Source organism: Rhineura floridana, chromosome 2 (assembly GCF_030035675.1).
Source record: "Rhineura floridana isolate rRhiFlo1 chromosome 2, rRhiFlo1.hap2, whole genome shotgun sequence".
Classification (NCBI taxonomy): Eukaryota; Metazoa; Chordata; class Lepidosauria; order Squamata; family Rhineuridae; genus Rhineura; species Rhineura floridana.
In genome coordinates, this window is record NC_084481.1 from 79,473,520 (window position 1) to 79,499,425 (window position 25,906).

A 25,906-nucleotide genomic window follows, 5' to 3' on the forward strand; every position below is an offset into this window, starting at 1 on the left:
GATGACTGAAATTAATGTTTAAAGAAAAACTTCCTATAACAGGTTCAGTTCCATTCAACAAAGTACTGCCTGAAGAATTGCACAGTCCACTACCTTGGCCTACTTAAAACTATTCAGTCCTTGTTACAAATGCTTAAGACATCCATTAATAAATGGTGCTATGTTAAGATTAATTACCCAAGTGACAAAGCAATGACCCACATCTTCAGGGAGTTGTTCATATTTTTCTAGTTCTTTCAGAAAAATGCTGAAGAAGTAAGAGAGAAGACTCTGGTTAGTTATAGTATGTTTACCCTCCCCATACCCCAACCAATCTACATGCTTTCAAATAACAAGATATTAATGAAGGTTTACACCCTCCAACCCGATTTGGCTGAATAACTCGGGGGAACACCTCAACCATATGATAGAAGCAGGTACTGGACGATGAAACATTCTTGCATATATTTCATACAAAAAGAACCTCCATATTCACCTCAAGTGTTGCTGTGCATATAATTTGGTGGGAGATGTAAAAAAATCAATCTGTGGAATTTCAGTAATCTTGCAGAAATTATTTTCTTTCTCCCTTGAAATTCCTACAGACGGAACCAGCTTCCATCATCCCTGACTATTGGCTGTGCTGGCAGGGGCTGATGGGAGTTGGACTCCAACAACTTCTGGAGGACTACATGTTCTCCATCCCTGCTATAGCTGTTTCAGCTGAGCAGGACACCCACCCACCCCAGATTCACTTTGAAGTTTTTTTTGTGAGACATTCAGTAGCAACTCTGCTTTTAATACAGAACTGACTATGTTTAAAATTAGGTCAACGGTAGTTACTGAACTTTGGTTAATGCTAGGCCACTCTTCATTGCTACACTAATCTCCCTATCACATAGAGTGTGAGTTTCCAAGTCAGGACCAAATATTCTCAGAGTGACTTATTACTGGTAATGGAAGCTCTTGACACAAATGGAAAGATTCACATGGCCAACCATATTAGAAATTACTTCTGAGCATGAGCGGATGAGTGGGGAGTCACTCCATCCTGAAGCTGTCTCCATCCTGAACCAGCATGTAGGCCAGACAGGCAAATACTCATGTCAAAAATCTATAGCACAATTATTTTCCATATACATTTTTATTATTTATTATGTTTGTATCCCAGCCTTCCTCCAAAAGGAGCCCAGGGTGGGATAGTTCTGAACCTGTTCTTGGCACCCATAAGCCTGCTTCGGCAAATTGTTTGAGGCCTCATAACCAAAGATATATGAAGTCAGGGATGAGCATTGGGACCAAGCACTTCTCCCATGTGCCTTCTCTCCCCTGACTCATTGCATGCTGGCTTCTGCAGGAAGATCTTTGCTTGTATTAATCCAGAATTTTTTGTTATGTCTGAACCAGGAAACTGCAGTTTAATGTCAGTTAATAAACCAGAAAAACAAGCCAGGATCTCACCAAATCTACCATGTGATGCAGGAAGGGAGAGGAGGAGCACTTGGCCTAAATGCTTGGCTTCACAAAACAGGCTATGCTTCTGTAAGACAACTTTTCTCAAAATATTTAAGAATACATACTTATTATGAAAGTCATAAATCTCCTGGATGTTGCCAAAAATTATGTGTTCTTTGTTAAGAATCCCTGGAGGTATCTCCTCTACTCCACTTGTCATTTCCCAAAGATAGGTCTAGAAGACAACAGCAGTTCTTAAACACAGAGAAGTGCACAACAAAAGAAAATATATTCCAGTTTTCTTGCCAAAAGCACAGAATGTCCGAGAAAATGTATGGTTCTAAGCTAAAAAAATAATAAAACCCAACAACACACAAAAAGAAAATAATGAACGTGGACACTTCAGTGATAAGACAAATCTCAACAAATTCTAAGTACTGGCATTAATATAGATGCCTGAGAGCAGAAAAATGTACATATGAATCCAGACTTGGCAAGTGCAGTGCATTCTCCAGAGTGATGTCCAGACAGAACATCAGATAGTTTAAAGGTCAAGTTTAATTACCATAACCATTTTTTCTGCTAAGCATACAAAACCCTTTTCTTAGGTCCAAAGTGACCATTACTTTTATAATAAAAATAGTAACAATAATCATTCTTACTCACCCTTCACCTTGAACAATTTAAAAACACCATGTTAAAAGCTGCATATTACGCATCTGTATATCTATAGAACATGTAATATATCAATTCTGAACAAACACATTATTAGTAATTTTAAATTTAATAATATATAAGTATATATTTATTATTAAATTTATATACCACTCTTCCATCAAATATAAGAGTCCTTTGCACACACAGAGCATTGGTACACAAACAGCATGAACCAGGCCTTGTCATAGCAATGGGCTGTAGTCAACTAAATCCTACTCAGAGTAGACCTATTAAAATTAAGGAACTTAAATTAGACTGGGCCTGCTCTAAGTAGGATTAACATTGATACCACCCATTAATGGCAGCCTGCAGAGCCCAGCAACCCCCGTCCCACAGCCTCATCTACTGCAATATACAAACCAGCATATAGTCTTGAAAGCTCTGCCATGACTGAAAACCATGACACTACATATCACGTTGGTATCTACAAACCAATTTTAGTATTACTAGCGTTCAGAAACATTATAGGACCTTTATCAACATACCTCTAAACATTCATGCAAATCCCTGACATAGGCTTTCTCAGTCTGAAGCAATTCAGCCATGATGAATCTAGGAGGAGAAATGTCTTTTGAGGCAACATGTATGTTAAACAGACACAGCATTACTAAGAAAGAAAGAAAAACACTTTAAATGTTATATAGACCAATGCTATGCATATTTGCTGAAAAGTAGGATTGCAGCCTTTATCTTTATGAGCAGCCTACATCACACCTAGCAGATGATTATACAGCCACGAGAATGGCTGTATACTATAGCCAGCATGGATTTTTCACATTCTGCAATGTTAAATTGAAAATACCACACATGCTGTTCTGATGCTTCCCATAAACTTATTTCAAAACAAAACCTTACAAAACTTATAGTTCTGAATGCAGAAACATGCTTAACAACCCTCTAAATTTTAATGCCGAAACACAAAACAGGGAGAATCCAGAGTTCAAAGTGTAAAAAGATAAAGAAAAAGCCAGACCCCTGTTGGACTTTTTTCTGTCAGAGTTCTCATAATTTGTTGAAATCAGCCATATTCACAGAGTACCTGTAGTCCGATTATTGACCTTGCCCCATACTCTGACCGTCATCTTCTGCAGTTTAAAAGTTTTACAAAATGCCTGGCTGATTTTTAATTAATTTAAGAAATTTAGCATTGGAGTCAATGATAAGTCTGGGCATGCTCAGTAAGAACCAACTGTTAGTGTTCTAAAAGCCAGACTCACAGCTGTTTGGCTTGGCTAATCTGGGGGCCATACCCATGCCAGACCTTTGTTGCACTTTAAACAGTCATGGCTTCCCCCAAAGAATCCTGGGAAGTACAATTTGTGAAGAGAGGAGACTCCTATTCCCCTGACAGAGCTCCAGTGGCCAGAGTGGTCGAACAGTCAGCTCCTCTGACTGAAGCTCTGTGAGGGGAACAGGGCATCTCCTAGCAACTCTCAGCACTCTTCACTAACTACACTTCCCAGGATTCTTTGGGAAAAGCCATGACTGTCTGAAGTGAAATAAAGGTCTGGCATGGATGTGACCAGGGACGCCTTTGGTTTAAATTTGGGTGGGAGACTATATCTGCGTGCTGCAGAATAAAAAGATGGGAGAAACACTGAAAAACAATAATACTGTTCACAACGTTTTCCTTTTGTGTCCACCCACCCAATCTCCTTCCCTCCCCCTCCCCCAGGTCAGTTTCACCTATCCTAAGCATGATTGCACAGGAGTAAATCCCACTGAACTCAAAAAGGATGCAAATGATCAAACCTGCCCTCCCCTCCTCCTCCCTCCCTCTTGCCCCTTCCCTCTCCCATCCCTTTCCAATCCCCTCCTTCCCCCTCCTCCTCCTTCCCCTCCCCCACAATCAGTTTTACCTATCTTAAGCATGATTGCACGGGAGTAAATCCTATTGAACTCAAAGCATGCAAATGATCAGACCTGCCCTCCCTTCCTCCTCTCTCCCATTAACTCCCTTTTGCCCCTTCCCTCCACCTTCCTTCGCCCCTCCTACACAGGAAGTGGACCGGACAGTGAAAGACTAACCCAAATTGTGTTTGCATGTTTACAAATTTGTAGGGCAGTACAATATCTCAGAGAGGTCAGGTCTCCTGCTCCCCTGGTGCTGCCTAATTTCCCTACTTTTTAAAGTTTGATAGAAACATCTGTTGGCTATAGGTACGTTCTTAAACCCCAGGGTTTTGTTGCCTATTAGTGAATATATTATCACATTTCTACATTAGAAAAGTGTCTATTTAAAGGGATGTAAAGATCACAGACCGGAAGAGCAGGGATTGTTTCATGCATACAACAAATAAGTGTGGACACCTTCTGCTTTTTACAGTTTCTTGTAATATATGAAAAGGGAACTGAATCATCTCCTTTATGATGCAGTAGTTAGAGTGACAGACTAGGACACTCCAGACTAGAACACCTTTGTATGCAGATCAAATCCCCCCTCACCCACAAAGCACACTGGGCCCGTCACTGTCTCAGCCTAAGTTATCTCACAGAGTTGCTGTAGAGAGAAAATTCAGGGAAAGGGACTGCCTACAGTCATCACCTTGAGCTCCTTGGAGAAAAGATGGGATATAAATGTGAGTAACAGTGCAATCCAATACATGTCTACCCAGAAGTAAGCTCCATTGGGTTCAATGGAACTTACTCCCATGTAAGTGTGTATTGGATTACAGCCTAAGGCAGTAAGGCAGTAAGTAAAATGTAAAGAAAAATAAGATATTTACATATAAGACATACACTTGCACTCCTGTGGTTATACATGTGCTATGTAACTCCTCCAGACATTTCTCCCTTCCCAGCAATATGCATTGGATCCCAGTCCCCAGTATATTTGTATTTTCTTCTTGGATTATGGAAATTTATTTAGAATATATTGCGCCATGTTCAAAGATTTGTGTACTGTAACATGCTATATAATTTGCATAATATTTGCATAATTCCATAAATTGCAAAATTTCTGGAACCAAGAGTAAATGAAAATGCTGTTAATCTTACTGTGGTTATATAAACAAGAGTTTCTGTCTTAATAAATAAAAAACAAATAAGTATTTAGTCACAAGAAAGACAAGTTTCTGCACAAGATTAAGCTACAACGTATTTTTGTAAAGTGCTTTTTCTAGTTTCATTGTCGACAACCATGCAATTCAGTTCATTCAATTAATAAAGGCTGTAATAATAATCAATCAACAAATAAAGACTGCAATAGAGCAAGGGACAGTTCCTTTGTATGCAGACTACTGTATCTCAATAGCCTGGTTTCAATCATAATGCTAAGCCAAACAATGGCTTAGTGTGAATATGCAGGCTCCAGGAGAGATTACAAATACTTTGCTCCTGTCCAGTTGCTCTGTTGATGTGCTGCATTGAACTAAGGTATGACTTGGCTTAGTGGGTTGCCTAAACCTAGGGTTGTAGTTTAGCTCTTTCCAGACTAACTACAAGCTTTGTCCTATGGCTTACAGCTCGTGGTTTGTCATGGTGAGCTAAACCATTAGCCAGGATTTGAACAACATGCTAAGCTAAACCCATGGTTTAGCACAGCACAGCAAAACAACCGGGCAGAAGCAAAATGGCCTTGATATCCTCTCTGAGAGGCCACATGCTAGCATGTTCATGCTACGTGATTATTTGGCTTAGCGTGATATGCAAACCAGGCCAATGTGAAAACTGAGGATCAAACTTAGTTATTCTATTCTCATGATAAGACAGCGTCCCAGTCAGTTAAAATAAATTAATCCCTCAAACAAATTGTCAAAATGCAAAAATACTGAGAGGATGCCTTATATAGAAAATAGGTAAGAAAAAGGATGACATAATGCTTGACACTTTGTGTCTGAAGAAAAACATCTATCAAAAGCAATTATACTGCACTCTGAAATCATTTATCAAATGTATCTAGGTCACTGTCAGAGACAGAATGTATATATTTCTTGGCGAGGCGTAGCAGTACAGTTGTGCTTTTAATTTATCAGGAATCGACTCATCCCAGACTCTTTGTAACTACACATCTTACTTCTATCCAAACTCTGCTCTAAATTTGTGCACTGACATCCCTCCCATCTCACAAATAGGTGGGGTTGCTGAGTTGTTGCGATGAAACTGCTGCATTTATGTGATATGCTATTGAGGCACCTGTTTCTCACCACTTACTCTTTCTTTCTGGCTGACTTCCTTTTTTCTTCATTAGCCTCATGATTGGCATCACGTAGCTTCACCTCACGATCCGACAGACTTGCTGGAATGATGTCTAATTCCAGATCCTTGTTATCCTGAAAAAAAAAGTATTGACTTGGATTTAAAACACATTCCTACGGTTTGTGAAAGTCAGCATATCTCAAAGTGAAAGAGATGAAAAAAAAAAATCCTGAGTCTTCCAAGAAAAACAGCCAACTGCACCTAACCTGTGAATGACTGCCTAAAAGCATAACATATTTGACAGGCAGTGAGAGGGTTTGGAAATCTCAGTCCTTTTCCTCAACCGATTTGCCAACCTTCATCGTTTGTCATCAGGAAGGGGATGGCTTTCCTCATGGGAACTCTGGACCATCTCACCTCAGTGGTGGGGGATAGGTTTTGTCCCCTCCACAATATTGCCCCTTAGGGCAATACTTTACTTTCTCCAAATGACAGCACTCACGTTTGATAAAAGTTAAGGACATGATACCTACTTGGTATCTGTCTATTCCATTATTTATTCAAAAGAACCAGATATGAGTAAAAACACTGGCTTTGATCCAAAAGTACCCTGTGCAAGAGAAAGTGTTATTTGGCTTGCACTAGGATGGTGCCCAATTTTTTCCAATTTTCCATTTCTGTGCCACATTCCACCTTATTCCAGAAGACCTCCCAATTTTCGGGAGCAGCTTTTTGGGAGGCAAAATGACTACAACAGAAAGGCAAAGGCAAGTGTCAAAGGAATTCTCTCATGGAAATTAGAATCCAAGCAAGTCATCTTACCAATTGTATGATCCAGAAGTGAATTTTCAAGACAATAATTAACAATAGTTAACATTGTCCTAGCCCATACATGGTCCTTTAATTAGCTCTTCAGGTGACTAACTTGTCTAGAGGAATACTGCCTGTGGGTTGTAATGGAATGGCTGGGCTGCAAAGCAGTAGCTTTACCCAGCCAGCATAGAATCCATTCAGCTCCCTGGGACTCAAGTCAAACATGTATAAGAAGGAATGCACCTACATCCAGTGCCTTAAACTGAGTGGCCAGGAAAAGACAATGTGCAACCCACTAAAACTTGCTGCCCTTCACCAGCAGAGCACCCCAGCATTAGTTACCAATTCATCATTTATTAATTACTATTCTTTTGAGTGAATTACCCACTTGTTTTGTATTGATGGATCATAATCCACATGAATTTATACCTGAAAGACTACTTGACTACTTCTTAAGCTAACTTCTGGGGCACACAGCCAACCATCCTTCTCCATCTTATTTTGCCTTTATTCAAACCTTGTGTCACAAAATGTACCATGAGTGTGCTCTGTGTTGTGCCAAGTTAAGGCAAGGATGGTTATGTGATGCATGAAAGTATTTTCACATAAAACATTTCTAATCTCATGATGATTTCTCATTTTTTAAGGTATGGTCAGCAAAAGATGTGACTTACAGTACCTCTGTATTGATTCCAAGAGCTTTTTCCAAAGAGTAGCGATATTTCCCCATCCTCAGTGAAAAATCCCGATAGCGTTTGTCGACGGTGGTAACCCATTTCCTAATTTCAGTGGCATGAGTATGTCCTTTCTCTACAAAGCTATCAGCCAGCTGAATGAGAAGCTTCACTTTCTCCTTGGTTTGCTGCCCGAAAGAGTGTTCCTTGGTTATCATATCTTCCATGAACAGTTTGTTCAATTTTCATTCATGTAGTAACCATATGGACCTCCTGTTCCTCACACATCACTAACATAAAATGTCCCTGAGATCTTTGGAGACATAGTGTAGGTGGAATGCAATCTTTTCATTTAGTTATCTAAAATGCTTTTGAATTTGCATATTCTCTTATCAGACATAAGTGCACAGAGAAAAAAATAAAGAAAAAATAGTTCCTAGGGGTTGCATCCAATGGAGGCTTTGTGCTAATGGAAAGCATTTCTGCTTGTAGAAGGCAAGGCACCTGATTTTTACCAAATCACCTTATCTATTGTAGCCATCTCAGTCATATCCCATGCTGTTGAAGAGGGTGTTCCAACCCTCAGGAGCAGCTTTTAGAGGAGGTATGGTGAAGCTGCAGAGGGCCGGGAGATAGGCAAACATTGTATACACTGCCTTGTGATAGTGGAAGTGGTTTTCATGAGCACAAAGCCATCTTGGATGCACTATGCATGCACACTATCAGTTACATTTACCTCAAATTTATATATAAACAGGATTTTTTCCATTGCTGCTCACTACTGCTCAATGGAACTTAATTGTTACCACTAATAACACTTTGCACAGTGGCAATATGAGCAGAGACTAACTGCACAATCCTGCTTATGGGTGCTAATTTTGATGTGCTTCGTTAGAATTGCTGATCAAGGGTGAAGGGACATTGTTCAACTGGACACTCTGGCATACAGAGCTGGGAAACGTTGGGAAGATAGAGAGGGTGTTACCAAGTGACAGCAGGGAGACTGCTGAGCTTGATGGCCCACAATAGCAGATGCTGGAATTTAGAGAATAGGGGCAGAAGATTCTGAGCTAATTTTGAAGTTCTGTAGTTCTTTAGAAATAATTACTTTCATTGGCCAGGGTAAAGAGAACTGTGAAACTAGCTCCAGGACCCTAAGCGAGCTTTAGAGTTTTTTCTTAAAAAAAGAAAAAATTCTCCATGCCACATGGCAAAACCCTTTTAAATATGAAGGGAGTTCAAAAGCTGTATGTGATCTGGAGTCAGTTTTCAAGGAAAAGAGTCCCCTTGTGTGAGCCTCACACTGTACTCCTATATACACTTATCTAGAAGAAAGCCCCATTAAACTCAGTGGGACTTATTTCTAAGTAGATACACATAAGATGCATCACCAGTTCTCTTTAGATTTCAGTCACAGTTCAAAGTGATGTCGTTTGTGTGTGTGTATGTGTGTGTTTTTAATGTTCAGAGCTATTAAATTTATTTATTTATTTATTTATTGTATTTATATACCGCCCCATAGCCGAAGCTCTCTGGGTGGTTTACAGTAACTAAAAACATTAAAAACAATATACAAATTTAAAACATATCCTTTTTGTTTATTAATAAATGATGCATGTAGACAAGTAACAGTGTAAATAAGACCAGATCCTGTTGTGTGAGTGGTTGGTTGTTTAACTTTGTTTAATCTATATAAAAGGTTTGCACTGACACCATATATAAAGAACATGAAAATCTCCTTTTCATATACATAGTTGGTTTGTGTGATTTGTTCTCCTTTTCAAACAAATATTTTTCTAGGCCAGCAATCTCATCACGATTTCCAAAATCACATATACATTTACTAGATTTCCTTACTAAAATTACTGAGGGAAACTCATTACTTTTTAAAATTAATAGTAGGGTTTACCTTGGCAGGTACTTTAAATTCTCCATATTCTTTCAGAAGTTCCTGAGTTTCTTCTGCTGATTCCCCTGTGGAGTTGTGAGTAGAAAGATAATATTCTCCTGTTTCCTGAATCCAGTCTAAGGCCTACATATGTGGAGGAAAAACCCAAAATAAGCAAAATCAAAATGGATTGCTTGCACTCATGCAACTAGTTGTCATGCACATGTTTCAAAATGAACAATTCAAGCTCTAGTACAGTTGAGGAACCGCACAAGTCTTAAGCAAAGGAAGATGTAAGGGAAGGGATCCAGCAGGAGGGCCTCAACTACATATCTTACAACATACTGTAAACAAGCAAGCAAGCTGTGGTACAGTATGGATTGACTGTCCATTGACTTGACTTTTAAGGACATCACAGACACTCATACATAATTTTTGTAAAATATTGCATCAGAATTCCCTGCTTGCTTCTTCAGTGGCAACAGTGTTCTTTAGCCTGCAGTAGCCCCTGCCAGCTTACACGTCTACTAGGTACAGAAGTGGGCAGCAAAACGAGCAGGGGCCAGGGATGTACTGAAGTAGATTCCTTTCACTGGGACACTTCGTGCAATTTCACTTGTGTGCCACAGTGTTTAACTAGAAATCTGGGCAGCTATCATCTTGAATTTATCCCTTGTAAGGTCAAGGCGGTAGTACAAGGTGAAAGTGGAAGGTTTAGCCCATGAAAACTTATGACATGATACATTTGGTAGTCCTTAAGTTGCCACAAGACTGTTTGACTGATCTTGAACACAGTAGTCTTACAGGAGTACAATCCAGAAATTACTGCAACACAGATGCAGTGTATGAGTTTGTCACTTCTTGCCACATTCCATCCTGGGTCCACTGGCTCACCCTCTTTCTCCATCTCCTGAAACAAGGAGAACTTCAGTTTTTCCTAACAACAGATGAGATCTGAGGCCGAGTGCTATGAGACCCAGGAAAGAACCAGGCAGGAGGTATAGCAGTAGCAACCTCTCCCACAGCATGCACATTGTCAAAGGCAACCATCAATTTCAGTTTTGCAATCTGGCAGCTTGAATACGTATTTAGGCCAATGGCCTATCCAGATCAAACTATCAGTTTCAACTAGTGCCAGGTCTTGAAACTAACGTTATCATTCTTGGTTGATGCAAAGGATTGAACATCGAGTCTCATAATGCAAAGTGTACACTCTCTGAGATTGTACTGTTGGTCTCACCTGAATGGTGCTTTTCCCAGGTATCATGCCATAGAGTGGATTATAGCACCTGCTAGCATCCAAAGACAAGAATGCAGAGGAGTCAAGACCGGTGCTGCGCCTTCCGGGTCCCACTCCAGTTCATTCAAGATGAGGCCAAAGGGAGACATTTTGACAGCAGTTGCATAAAGAACAGATAAAACAACAAAGAAAAAGGCAACTGTACAAAGGAGCAGCAACAGCCAAAACAGACTGATTAAAACATTATAAACTTACTGGAATTGTAGGAACCTTAACACTGAATACATGTATGAAAAACTGATACTAAATGAGGACACCTAGGCAGCCTCCATCAGGGAGGGTTGTGATGGCATGATATCTAGGAAAATCACCTTTCAGGTAAGACCAATGGTCCATTTTCCCCATGCAGCATGCCATCATGTGGGATGCACCAAAGCAGCCCTAGTAGGAGGGACCATCCTGCTGCCTAAGCATGAGATACGACTTGTTGCAGAACACGCCTCCCAAAGGAAGCGTCAGCAAAGGCATAGCAGTCTAACTTATAGTGCCTGATAAATGAGTCTGGGGTAGACCATACCAGAGACCTGCAAATATCCACAAGAGGTGCATTAGTTGCAAATGCAACCACGTTGGCTGCAGACCAGATAGAGTGCGCCATGATATTGCGAGGTACTGGAGCCTTGAGAGACTCAGGGGCCAAGGCAATGCAGGCACGTAACGAACAAGATAAGGTGGCTTTTGACACATTTTTCCCCCAGGGTTCTTGGGTGAAAGGATATAAACAAGAATTCAGTTAGCCGAATGTCTTGCATAAGGAAAAAGTAGACCTTGAGAGCTCTGCTGACATCTAGAGAATGCCAGGCTTTTTCAAGCGGATGGACAGGATTAGGACAAAATGATGGAAGAACAATGTCCTGGTTACAGTGAAACACAGAGCTTACTTTGGGTCAGAAGGACGGATCATGATGGAAAACAACTGAGTCCTTATAAAATACACAGAGATGGCAGGCCAATGACAGTGCTCCCAACTCTGACACCCATCTAGCTGACATGACAGCCACTAGAAAATGGACCTTGAAAGAAAGAACTTGCAAGAGTGCTGTACTGAGGGGCTCAAACGGGGGGCACTGCCATGCTTGCAGCACCTTCTGTAAGCTCCAGGATGGAAAATGGTGACACACTGGTGGGAAGAGCGAAGTGGCCCCCTTCAAAAAATGTTTAACCAGAGGGTGAGAGCCCATATGGATACGTGATGGATTAACTGATAAGACTGAGGAAATAGTAGACGTTTGACAATGTAAGGTGTTGGGCTTTAGTCCCATCTTCAAGCCTTTGTGAAGAACTGTAAGACCTGTTGGACAGTGGTTTTGGAGGACTGAAGACCACGGGAGTCACACCAGCTGGAAAATGCAGACCACAGACTCTGGTAAATTTGATTAGTTGACGGCCATCTAGAGGCCAGAATGGTATCAATAACTTTCTGTGATAGACCTGTGCGGATCAGCTGTGTCCGTTCAAATGCCAAGCCATCAGACTTAGCCATTTGGGATCTGGATGCCAGATGCCAGGCCCTGTGAGAGAAGATCCGGCCTCACTGGAAGCCTTCAAAGATCTGTGACTGATCCTTGGCGTGGCCAATATGGGGCTAGTAGAACCAATTGAGCATGTTTGCGCCAAAGCTTCCTCAATATTCTGCCTAACAGGGGAACAGGGGGAAGAGTATATAAGAGGCCATCTAGCCAAAGAGTTAGGACAGTGTCTACGGACTCAGCCTTTGTCTCTAGGTACCTTGAGAAAAACAGGGAAAGCTGAGTATTAGGGCTTGAGGCAAAGAGATTCACAGTCAGAGGCTTGAGGCAAACAGATCCATAGTCTGAGGCCAAAGAAGCACTGGAGAAGGAGAAGCATGGCAGGATGTAGCGTTTGCTCCCTTGGATTCATTTGCTGCCTGCTGAGCCAGTCTGCAGTGACATTCAGAAACCCGTTTGGGTGTTCTGCCCTCTAGGACAGCAGGTGATTCTCTGCTCAATTGAATATAATAGTGGCCTCTGCCTGAAGGGTCTGAGACCTGGTGTCCCCTTTCTGGTTTCTGTTTGGATCAGGATATGGGTCAGACGTGGCTGGAAGGGCCAGATGGACTGCCCTCATGAAATGGGAGTTGCAGTGGGGGCTCAGCAGATCAAACTGGCATCTGTTGTGATTACAGTCCTGCCCAGCTCTCAGAATGGAGACCCTTTCTGGAGATCCCGAGCTGATAACCACTACCGAAAAAAGATCATAGTGAGGTAGAAAAGATGAAATGCCCAGTGCATGGAACTGGCAATACCTGATCGAAACGGCAATATGGCCACTGGAGTGGATGAGTATGATGGTGAGCACAAGGAACAATATGAATGGTTGATACAAACATGCCCAGGCTTTTGCAAGTAACATGATATCAGTTGCCATGCAGCACATCAGGAGTCATGCCATGTTCTTGATCACTGAAATCCGCTCTGCAAAAGGAAGACCAGGACTTGATCTGTGTCCAGAATGACTCCTGAAGTCATTGAGTAGGAGATGACTTTTTGTGAGGTTGACTAAAAAACTGTGGTTCCTCAGAGCTGTGAGATAAATGCACATTAGAGCCATAGAGTCCACCCAGACCAGAAGGTTGTCCATATTTGGATACCCTGGAGGTGGAGATGGGTGACCAGGGTAACCATCACCTTTGTGAACACTCTTGGAGCCAATGAGAGACTGGATGGCAAGGCCTGGTATTGGAAATGGTGCTGGTTGAATGAAAATCTCAGGAAGCATCTGTGGGCAGGGCAAATTGGAACATGGAGATACACCTCCTTCAGATTGATGGATGCCAGGAAGTCCCCCTCCTGTACAGCCTGTATGATTGAGGCTAGGGACTCCAGTTTGAAGCAACAATATGTCACAAACCTGTTCATGAACTTGAGGTCTAGAACAGCCCTCCATGAGAGTTCTCTCTTGGGAACTGCAAACAGAATGGAGTCAACCCCCGCATAGTGTTCCACAGGTAGCACTAGTTCTATGGCCACTATGTCCTGAAGGTGCTGTCCTCCATTACCATACATCTCCCTAGAGAGTGGAATGTGGGGTAGGAGAGGAACCTGTTTGGGGGAAGTAGCCAAAACTATATAGTGTAGCTGTAAGGTATCAGGTCTCTTACCCAAGAGTCCATAGTTATGTGTTGCCAAATTTCTGCAAAGTGGAGTAATCTGCCTCTGACGGGAATGGCATCAGTACTGCCTCTGTTGGCAACCTCCCCTTCCAGAGGAGAAGGAAGAGGGACCTGCCCTGCCCTGGTGTTGAAAGAGCCCCTGGAAGCATTGTTTAACCCAAGAGCCTCTGGAGGATCAAAAATTGTCATCCCCCCCAGCAGCATTCCTTAAAATGGCTGAAAGCAATGGTATGGAGCAAATCTTCTAAACAGCCTCCAGTCCTCTTTTTTATTTGTGGCTAAGACTGGCTTCCGCTTATCTTTAGGATCACCATTACAGATTTGAGAGCCTCTCCTCCAAATAGCATTGTGCCAGTGTAAGGCACTGTAGAAAGGTTGACTCAGGCCATAGTATTGGCGTCCCAGTGCCGGAGCCAGAGAGTCCCCCATGCTACCACACCTGCAGACATAGCACAACCCACAAACTGTGTCACATCCAGGATGGCATCGGCCACAAAGGCTGCTGATTTGTGGAGCTTCACAAGAGTCCCTCTGCTCTTGGCAGGATCAGGATTGGGATTGTCTAGGAGCTCATCCAGCCACATCACAGAAGCTCCTGAATATGGACGCTGCGCAAGAAGCTTGGTTCTTATGAAGAGCGAAATCCAGTCTCCTTTATTTTGGAAGAAGAGATTTGGTAACTAAACAGGAGATTGGTTCATCCACTGCCGCGATCTTCAGGCAATTCATAGTCTGTATCCAAGGAATAGTATTTATAGCCAAGGCTGAGACCCATCTGGCATTCAGAGGTCGAGTCTATTCCTCCTCTGCCAACTTATCTAGAGGGTCAGGAACAGGAAGTGAACGTACCACAGACTTGCGAGTTATCAGAACCTTGGCACCCTTAACTGGAGGAGGCATGGGTTCTGATGGAGCTGATTGAAGGCCCAAGGTATCCAACATCCTGTGAAAAAGGGGTAAACACTCAGCTGAGTCAAACAGATGGTGCGAGGTATCCTCTTCCATCTCTGATTCACCACTCCAATCATCCCCTTCAGCCTCTGGTGGAATGGAAGGATCCACTGGGTTTGCCTCAAGTGACATCAAAGGGGTTTGGAGACACCGCCCTGACCTTCATCTGAATGGCAGTGAGAAGTAACAGTTCTGGTGTGAGGTTGCGAACAAAGCAGGACTTGAGAACTTGGAGAGGGCTGGACTTGTGGCTGCAACAGGAATTGGGCTTACAAAAGGGGCCCCAGCAACACATCTTTCAGTTGAGAAACAAATTCAGAAGTCAACTGTAACCCAAGCAAAAGTACTTGTGAAGTAGGCAGATGGCCAAGTTTTGGATCCGTAGTCAGTGGATGTACCTGTTGAGGTAGTGATGTGACACAGTAGTCTAACTGGTGAGTGGGAACTGAGGAGGGCTCCAATACAGCAGAGGCAGGGCACTGGGCCCTAGCCTCGAGGATTAACTGACTGAAAGTGGAGGGCAGAACCAGCAACTGGCGAACCGGCAGTGCAGGTCCAGAAGGCTATTGAGCAATGGGGGGACTGTACTGGAAAACCATCAAAGTCCTCATCTGATGACACAGATGGAGAGTGAAAAAGGGCTGTCAGTCTCTCTTGACCTGTAACAGGGGCCTCCAAAAGAGTCTCCTCCACAGCAATGGTGGCCGTAGTAGAGGAAGCTTCCAGCGAGCTTGGGACAGACACTTATCATGCCCACCTGGCAGCCAGCTGAATAGAGCAGTGCTTAGTCTTGGCAACAGCCTTAGAATGGTGCTTGGAGGTGTTGTGCTTTGGTGCCTTGGACCTCACAGCGGAAAGAACCTTGAGTTGAGATGTTGTGGCAAATATGCAATGCTGCTCCGCATCAGAGGGCTGGTCAAGAGAATCCGCAATTGGTGCTCGGCCTGCCATCGTATACATGCACACAGTAAGGGTGGGTGGTAACTGAAGTGCAACACATGCACTAGAAGAGGGGTACAGTGATTCCAGTGCTGAGACACATGCACATGGTAGAGGGGTGTGGTGATTTGGGAGCCCAGGCATACACACACAGTAGAGGGGTGCAGTACAGCCCTGACTGCAGCTCAAAGTCAGTAGTTGTACTTCTCTCTCTCTCTTTTAAAAAATATCCTCCCTGCCTTCAGTCTGATGCAGAGGGAAGGTAGAAAATAGACACAGAGAATGGAGTTGGAGGAAAAAAGGAGAAGCTAGCAAAAATTACAAGGAAAATTAAAAGGGCGGGAAAATGCAAACAAAATGGTGGGCGGGAGGGAAAGGGAGCAAGGAGCAAACAAAATGGTGGCCAGGAAAAAGGGTGAGAAAGGCCAAACTGCCTGGAGTTGCAGCCGTAAGCTCCGAGAGAAGAGAGGAATGCCCACCAGCAGGTCCGCCTGAGAAGATTGCCTCCACCCTAGCCACAAGCGACACTGCGACCTCCAGGCAAACAGGGGTGCCTGTTGCTGCTTTGGTGAAGATTGGAACTCGTGCGAGCAAGTATTGCCATCCCAGTGACAGGCCAGAGCCACAGCTGCGAGCTCCAGTCAAAGGTGGGGCATCCACTGCCTATACTGATTGGACCAAGGAGAGCTCTGGGGCCGCAGCTGTGTGCCCCACTGGAGGAGGGGAAAATGACTATTGAGACCTCCAGGGCCTCAGCCACAAGCCCTGCGAAGGAGGAGGAGAGGGCTGAAGTGTCACTGCCAAGGCTGGGAAAACTGCCGGGGCTGCAGCCACGAGCCCCGTGGAAAATTGAGGAAAGGCCTGAAAAAACAGCCCCCACAGAAATACAAGTGAAAACCTTTTTATACTCCCAGGCATTTTAAAGTGTATTTTAAACAGCATTTCCGTATTTTGGATGTTGTTTGGTTCGTTATTGTTTGTTTGTTTTGTTCTTTTTTTATTTATTGTATTTATTGTATTTATATATTGTATTTATATTGTATTTATATATTGTGCTTGTTTTTATCTTTTTGTACACCGCCCAGAGAGCCTTCGGGCTTAGGGCGGTATATAAATTAAACTAAATAAATAAATAAATAAAAATACACCAAAACACACCCTCTCACCACTCCCTGCAGTACTCACTTCCTACACACAAACTTATAATACACAGACCAAAGACTCGCTACAGGAAAGAGTAGTCCGCAGAAAATATCTGCACTAAGGATAAAGAGAACAGTCTTGGACAAAGGCAAGAATGAACTGGAGTGGGACTGGAAGGAGCAGCTTGGTTCTTGGCTCCTCTGCATTCTTGCCTTTGGTTGCTAGGAGGAGCTATAACCTACATGATGGCATGCTACCTGGGGAAAAATTATCTTTCTCACTGTTCATCTTATTAGTCTCTTATTAAGTGTCAGCTGTACAAAAGAGAGTTTTGTTAAGCTACCTGCTTAGCACTACGCTCAAAGACCACATATTGCTGGCACTGATCTAATCGCCGTTTCTTCAAGGTCCAGAAGTGAAGAACTCGGTTCTCCCTCTGCAGCAGCTCACTCAGAATGGCTGTGAAGAAAAAGATGGGTGTTATCCTCACACACTCAGTAAGCATGTGTAGATGCAAGTTGGTGCAAATTCAGCTTGCTACTTTATCACAGTGATATAAGCTCCCTAGGGTGAATCACTTTAGAGCAGGCTTTAAAAAACAAAACAGCAGAGGAAAGGCAGTCATTAACACAAGAGGCTCACTAAGTGTTTGTGGACATCAGCCAACACAAAAATCCTACATTCCTAACACAGAGATAAAAAGTCCCTAATGCAGACCACATTTTTCAAAGCCAGCAGCAGCAGGATGGGTGTAGTGGGCACATCTACAAGCCATGCAGTCAGCAACAGTTTAACTGTCCAGTCATTAAATATATCCTTATAAAAGCAGAAGGAACAAGCACCATGCCTGGGAATCAACAATGGCCGGAATCACAAATGTCTACCTTGAATTGCACACACTCGCCTGTTCATTTATTTAACATTCATTTGGAGCACTGTCAGTGATGTCCTGGAGTTGGGATATTATACTATAACAACAGCTCTTTGAGGATTCTGCCATACAATTCTATTCCAGAGAGGCAATCATATTCTGTGTTTGATGGCATTATGATTTTAAGTCACTGAAGTGTCTCCTAAAATAAGTCCTGTGACTGAACATTTATTTTTCAGAATGCTTAATCCACAAACCACATTATTTATTTCCTAGGGCTGAAGTTCAGATGGGTGGGCTCAGATGGGTGGGCTGCAAGACATTACTGTAGGGTTGAAGGTCTGAAGGGTGGGCTACAAGGTATTATTGTAGCACATAGCCTTGAGCTGTTTATAGACCCACAAATTAAACATTCTATCAAGATACTTTAAGGCACAGCAGGGGGCAACCTAAGACATTTTGGTGCCCAAGGTGGAAATCTCAACTGATACCCCCCTCTATCAGTTAATATGGGGCAAAATTCACTAATAGGTTCTTCTGTGCAAGCTTCAATGAAATAAAATTATATGACGCTTGTGCAAGAGAATGTCCCAGGCCTATCAGTCATATACTTGTCTCAGCCAAGCTTAAAATGACCCATGTGCACTGCCCAAAGTAGCCACTTCTCCTTGCTTTATGGTAAAGCCATCCCTGACTATAGGAATATTCTTATGTTTTAAAATAATGTAATAGACTGCCCCAAGTTTATGTCTAATGCTTAACCTGTGTAATTCTACTCTCACAAGTGTTCTTTTAAGAACCCAGCTGAATCAGTGCAAACATTTTTGTTATAGATGCACATACACAAAAGGGCAAACTGCCTTTATGAGTTCTGGAGCAACATTAACCAAAGAAATAATTGTTTTAAAGTGTGGATTTTATCTTGTTCTGGAGCACTTTCAACCTCTTTAGTGATAGCACCAAATGTTTGGAGCACTCAGTAGTACACTACATAATAATTATTGCACTATACTGTTATTAATCTGTTCTACAGCTTTAAAAGCAATCTAATCAGAGATGAAAAATCACTTAGTTCTGTAGATTTACTTTGGTTCATTTTCATCAGCACCCCACAGTATCATGGAAGAGATTAGCAACTGGCGGATTACAGTTAAGGAAGCTGTGGAGGCATCACCCAGACTCCCCCTATCATCACCACAGCAACCCATGTTCTTTTGAACATGTGAAACAGATGAGCACAAGAAGGTTGTCCTCTTGCTTACTGTAGCTAAATGGCTGAGAAGGGGGGGTACTGAATGCTGAGAAAAGTGATCACACTGTGAATTTGAATTTTGGCTTCTCTTGGAAAAAGAAGGGTGGTATAGAAGCCTGATTATACTCGGCAATAGATCCAAATGCCAAAACTCCCAGTATGATAGCCTGTTCTGTCCTTGAATGTAATATGAGACAGGTGCTCCCCCCCCAACTGTTTCCTGCAGCAGAGGGAGTTAAGGGATCCTTTTAATAGAATAATATAACTACTATCCACTGCAGCACTTTGTAGCTGAACTAATAAACAGCTTACATTTCCAGCTTTCCCCCCTAGGGCTTTATTAGAATAGTAATTCATTGCTCTCAAATTTCAGAGCTGATCTCTGATATCAGATGGGATGGTTTCTCTTTTACACCTGTAGGCCATCTGGAAATAAGAAGAAATCTGTATATGCACAGAGTGACCTTCCTTCAGATGAACAAACTGATCACTGCTCTCTCTTCTTGATCTCTTTTATCACAAGTGACCACTAGGACATTACTTAGATCACAGGGAGTAACATGTTAAGTATTACTATCAAGCCAGTGGACAATTCTAAATCCATTTTTAAAAATAAGAAGGTAAAATACAAAGAACATGCCTTCATAACAGCAAATAAGGTGCATAGTCAGCATGCACATGCAAACATTGCTAAGACTTCTGTTTAGAATCACAAGCTTCCATCTCACAGCCTCTGGAGAACAGGCAGCAATCCACTTCTCCTATGGATGCAGACCACAGAGACACTACAGCCATTTGATTCCCCCCCCCATGCTAAAGACAAGGCTTGTATAGCAAGACGTCAGGTAACTATAGAAGTCCAGTGTGTGTGTGTGCATGTGTGTATATACCTATCTATAATAGGAGTGGGGAATCTTTTTCAGTCTGCGGGTGACATTCCCTCACGGGCAACCTTCTGAGAGGCCATATGGCAGGGGTGGGCAACGCCAGAGATAAAATGGGAGGAACATCTGCAATTTTGACCTTTTTATATTCCAGCCACACACAAGTCAGAAGCTTCTACCCTCATGGAAAACACCTCTGCATCTTCCACCCAGGCAAGCACAAGGCATTGTCATAGTTCAAGAACACATTCCAGCCTGGCAAAAGCACTCAAGGAGGATCTAGAGGAGAACTGGTGAGGTACATGGAGGGGGCACGGCCTAGGGAGAGAGTCTTGAGGGCTACAGAAGAAAGACATGGAAGGCAGAAGTCAGCCCTCTCCACAATACACACACACACACACACGCATGCACACAACCTCTCAGTTCTTCAGTTTGAGCAAGTCATTGTACTGAAAACCCTGCATACAGTTAACATTATTTCTGAAGACAGGCTGACGTTTCTGAGAATTTGTAAGATTCATAGCTAACAAGATTCTTAGCTGGGGCACTTTCAGTTGTAATGAAGGCTTATAGTACTGACACATTTTCAAGACTGGAGGACTGAAGCATGGAGTGACATGAAAGAAGCATCTGATGGGACTAACAGAGAAAGAATCTCAATGACTGCTGCTTTAAAAATGCCTTAACCATACTAATACGAGTATGGTTCTACATTCATATTACTGGAGTTTTTATTTTTCTAACGACAATTGATGGCACGCTGGTAAATTTCTATGCAAAACATTTCACTGGATCCATTCCCCAGATTTCTGGGACAATATGGAAAAGAAAAAGACACTGAGCAATCTCTTTGTGCCATCTCCCTGTATCTTAAGCTTATTCTGTCCAGGGTAAGAGATGCATTGGTAATTACTATCTGTTGCAAATGTTCACTAAATTGCATCTGGTATAAGGAAGCATCTGTGGTGTGCCCAAGCATAATCAGTGAGCATGTGGTGAATTTCTAAAGCAAAGCTGCCATTCCATTAATGCGTCTCCCAAAGAACACACTGACCTTTAACTTGTTGCTCGGGTCCCCTCGTATGGCTCACTACCCCTGGCATGCTGACGTTGTTTCGGTGAATGTACTTGAGAAACACTTCTGCATTCCTTCGTGCTAGCGTGCAGGCCTGTAGGCAGCAAACAACACCCCACCCCCAAGCACAACAGTTACCCTTTTGACAAGCGAGTAAGAAAAATAAAACATGAAACAACCACTGAACTATGACATGAGCTTCTTTTCTCATTTGACCTCCAAAGGATGATGATGTGCATGAGAAAACATTGAGAAACTGACTGCAGTCACACACATCCATCATCTTGGGGATGATATGATATGAAAGAAAATGCTATGTGGAAAACATGGCTGATTCCAGTAGAAAACCAAAAGCATAACAACCCAAACAGAAGAAGATACATCGTGCTCTGCCACCCAGAAGATACCTGTTGATTTCTTCTGGAAAACAGTCCTTCAAAAATATACTATTGCATGACCTATGTTGCAACTTTGAAAAACAGATGGGTTAAGAATGCTTTAAAGATGTATGTATGACATACAGCTTGCTGAGGTGAGGAGCTAGGGGCATAGAGAAGAAAGGGCGGCCACGTCTTGCCACTACATCCCTGAAACAACATATACAAGGATAAAGAACTGCATTATCCTAGTTAGGCTAATGCTTCATCTGGCACAGTACTGTCTCCTCTAGTGGCAGCCAATGTAATGCCCTCCAGGCTATTCATGTAAAGAGTGTAACATGAGAGCAGTCATGCTTCCATTGGATGAGTCCTCAGAGGAGGATGAGGAGCAGGGGATTGGCACAGCAGACCAAGAAAAGGGAACAAGCAGACCCACCCCAGAAGCAGCTCCAGATCCCCCACCACTGGAAGATGTTCAGGATACAGCTGGGGCCCCTCAGTCAGGCTCAGGGAGTATACAGGAGGTTTCTCCACTCCCTGCAGAGCGAAGACGTCTGCGAGTAGCAGAGCAGTGCAGGCGTTCTGGCTATTTAATGGTACAAGCTCCTGGAGGGCTGATTACTATCACCTGAACCAGGGAGGGGAGCTTAAAAGGCAGTGAGACACCATTTGCCCTTTGCTAGAAGCATCGCCAAGATGCCAGCATCAGACCCTCGCCAGCCATGCCTTGAAACCCAGATTACCTTCGTTAGAATATCTGACCTTGCTTTGTTCACTGACTACCTTTTGCAAGACGACCTGGTATGTTCACTGAGACCCCTTGACCCTCTCCCTTGCTTATCTGCTTTATAATCAAGCCCCTGCGTAGGCCAACTAATTGTTTTACAGCACCATATATCACCTTGGTGCAGCTGGCAGAGACTGATAGCATGCTTCCAGCCCAAACAGGAGAAGCAAGGGTTGGAAATTTGTCTGCTGTGGGACAGCTCCAGCAGGAAAACCTGCTTCTGCGTTTGCAGGTAAACCAGCAAATGCAAGCTCAGTTAGGAGAAGCTGCCCCCTCAGCTGTGAAAGTCAAATGCCCAGTGGCGGTTCCAGATAAGTTTTCTGGGGCTTTCGGCCAACTCTCAGCATTTCTGGCACAAACCCAACTCTTTATGAACTTGAAGCCAGAAGCCTTCCCTGATGATAAGACCTGAATTGGGTTTTTAATTAGCCTGTTCACAGGAGCAGCAGCTAGGTGGGTTACGCCCTTGTTACTGGAGAGTAGCCCACTGCTAACTGATCTGGCTATATTCACCAGGGAGCTGCGGGCCATGTTTCACTGTATCCATCAGCTGAGGCAGGGCCAGCGCCCCCTTGCAGAGTATGTAACTGAGTTCCGGTTGCTGAAACAAGACTTGGGATGAAATGAAGCTGCGCTCATGGACCAATTCCAGGAGGGCCTGTCGGATGAACTTCTGGATGAGCTGGCTCGGGTAGAGCAACCAGCAATTCTGCAAACCCTGATCCACCTGTCTCTATAGATCGAGGGGAAGTTGGAAAGCAGACAAGCTTTTACACAGTCCCGGTCCATCCTGGGAGATTCTGCCCCACAGAGACCCTCCCTGGAGCCTTCCTGCAAGGACCCCACCCCACCAGAGGAACCCATGCAGCTGGGACGGGCCTGGCCACACCTATCCCCAATGGAGAAGCAGAGGTGCAGACAGCTGGGCCTGTGCCTATACTGTGGAAACCAAGGACATTTTGTGGCCCAGTGCCCAGCCAAACGACTATCACCTTTGACTCTGAGAAACCCCAGCACCCCAGTCTCTATGGGCCCCTAGACTGGGATGATCCTGCCATCAAGAGGGCCTGCCAACATGGTCCTTTGGTGCCCAAACACCTGACTGGGCAGGTTTCCCTGGAGGTCCCCGGGCAGGGGCCCCTGCAAGTACAAGTCCTGTTGGACTCAGGCTTGTCCTCAACTTCATGGGCATATCCTTTGCAGACCTGCACCACATCCCACAACAACCTACTCCCCAACCTGTACTGGTAGAAACGATGGTCGACTGCTTACATCCGGACTGGTGGTACAGGAGACCATAACCCTGGAGATGGCCCTGGGAGAACACCGGAAAAGAATCCAATTCTACCTGGCGGCAGCTCCCCACTTCCCATTAGTGCTCAGTCTGGTTTGCTCCAACAACATGACCCAAGTATTCAACGTTCCACAGGCTTGTTGTCATTCTCCTCTTCGTGCTGTCAAACCACTTGTCAGGGACAGTCCTAGCTAGTCCTGATCTCCCTGGAAGAGGGCCCCAAACTGCAGAAACTGCCAGAAAAATATCAGGAGTTCCATGACATGTTTGAGAAATGGAAGGCTGATCAGCTACCACCCCATCGGCCCGACGACTGTCTGACTGAATTGCTCCCAGGGGCCAAGATTCTGGCTGGGCAGATTTACTCCTTGTCTGAGCCTGAATTGGCAGCCCTATGGGAGTTCATAGACAAGAATCTGAGCCGGGGATTTATCTGACCCTCCACATCACCAGCTGCTGCCCCAGTGCTGTTCGTGAAAAAAAAGTGTGGAGAACTCCAGCTTTGCAATTATTACCAGGCCCTTAAATGGATCACTGTTCAGAACCTGTATCCTCTGCCTCTTTGATTCCAGAGCTCCTGGAATGGTTATGTGCAGCCTAAATATTTACCAAGTTGGACCTGAGGGGGGCCTATAATCTAGTGCACATCCGAGAGGGAGATGAGTGAAAGAGGACCTTTTGTACCAGGTATGGGCACTTTAGAGTATACCTTGATGCCGTTTGGCTTGTGTAAAGCTCCTGAGGTCTTCCAGAATTTCCTGAACAATATTTCCTAGACCATTTCCTGGTGATTACCTGGATGACATCCTAATATACTCAAGAAACCCCCAGGAACATGAGAAGCTTGTTCAAGCAGTATTGCAGCACCTGAGGGAGGATCACCTGTTCGCCAAGTTAGAGAAGTGTGAGTTTGACCTGACCTCCTGTTGGGGTGGGGGTGGACAGGCAGGGGAAAGACAGAGGATGAGGATATGTACTGAGACGAATTACTTGGAGAGGGGTAAAGAAGCAGAATGGACCTAGAGGGTGCCCTGACCCCTGTCTTTGACACCACAGCCCCTGCAGTTCCAGGCTCCCCTGTGGGAGCTCAGTCTAACCTGTTAAGACACTTCCCAGCAGGGTGCACCTCCACTTTCCGTGCCTGAACTGACCGTTACCAGCACCTCTCCATTGGAAGGGGAAGACAAGAGACTGGCTGAGGCTCCACCTTCACCCCACATTAGAAGACTCTTGAGGCGGGAAATTCAACAAACCCAGCTAAGGAGTCGTCTCCATTTGCACGCATGCTCACAACCTACTTAAGCAGACTCAGGGGGGGAAACAGTTGCTGAGTCAACATCTTGGAGTCGCGAAGTCATGCTTAGCTAGTGCTAGAGAGGGATGCTGAGTTCCTAGAAAGAGTAGCTAGTTATATGAGACTCTCTGCACTGCAGCTGTCTATTATTTTAATTAAAAGAAAAAACACCACTGTCGAGTCTCAAGTCTGAGTCTCTCAACTTTGGGCAGGACATTTCTGTCAACTTCCTAGGCCATTGTATCTCCCCCTCCAGTATCCAGATGGACCCAGCCAAGGTAGAAACACCCTGTAATGGTAAGTACCCTGCTGTGTCAAGGACGTGCAACGCTTATTGGGCTTTGCCAACTATTACTGCTGATTCATCTCCCACTTCTCAGAGTTGACCATGCCCATCTCAGACCTCCGGTCCAATGAAATGTTCTGCTGGACAGATGTGGCTCAACAGGGGTTTCAGAGGCCTTCACCTCAGAACCCATCCTGCAGAAGCCCAACCCCACCACCCGTTCATCATGGAAGCTGATGTGTCAGACAAGGCCATAGCGGCAGTCCTGTTACAACTGGTTGGCAAGCCTGTGCATTCCACTCCTGAAAATGCAACTCTTCAGAACAGAACTACACCATCTGGGAGAAAGAGTTGCAGGCAATCAAGGCGGCATTTGAGACTTGGCGCCACCTTCTGGAAGGGGCATACCATCCAGTGCAGTGCAGGTACGGACCAACCATTGGAACCTTGAGTACTTGCAGAGCGCCAGACAACTTAATCAACACCAGATCCAGTGGACCCTCTTTTTCTCCCGATTCAACTTCACCGTCACCTAACTCCCGGGCAGCCAGAATAAACAATCAGATGCACTCTCCCGTAAGCTGAGCAGCATGAGTCCTCCCTTCAGTCCATCCTCTGTCTGCAAAACTTCACAGCCACCCAGCAACCACAGTC

General features: G+C 44.0%; 1 protein-coding gene across 8 annotated transcripts in view; it reads right to left on the reverse strand.

The window, feature by feature from the left end:
* KALRN (kalirin RhoGEF kinase) overlaps nt 1–25,906 on the reverse strand; it is an 872,788-nt gene that overhangs the window by 206,857 nt on the left and 640,025 nt on the right. For 7 of the 8 annotated variants that reach the window (XM_061609058.1, XM_061609049.1, XM_061609051.1 and 4 more), the window contains 8 exons: nt 21,191–21,305; nt 17,473–17,588; nt 9,685–9,807; nt 7,781–7,963; nt 6,304–6,422; nt 2,637–2,703; nt 1,560–1,669; nt 178–247 (listed from right to left, as the gene is read on the reverse strand). In XM_061609058.1, coding sequence (XP_061465042.1) covers nt 178–247; nt 1,560–1,669; nt 2,637–2,703; nt 6,304–6,422; nt 7,781–7,963; nt 9,685–9,807; nt 17,473–17,588; nt 21,191–21,305 — 903 coding nt within the window. The remainder of the gene's footprint in view (nt 1–177; nt 248–1,559; nt 1,670–2,636; nt 2,704–6,303; nt 6,423–7,780; nt 7,964–9,684; nt 9,808–17,472; nt 17,589–21,190; nt 21,306–25,906) is intronic. The other variant, XM_061609050.1, reaches the window with a different exon arrangement.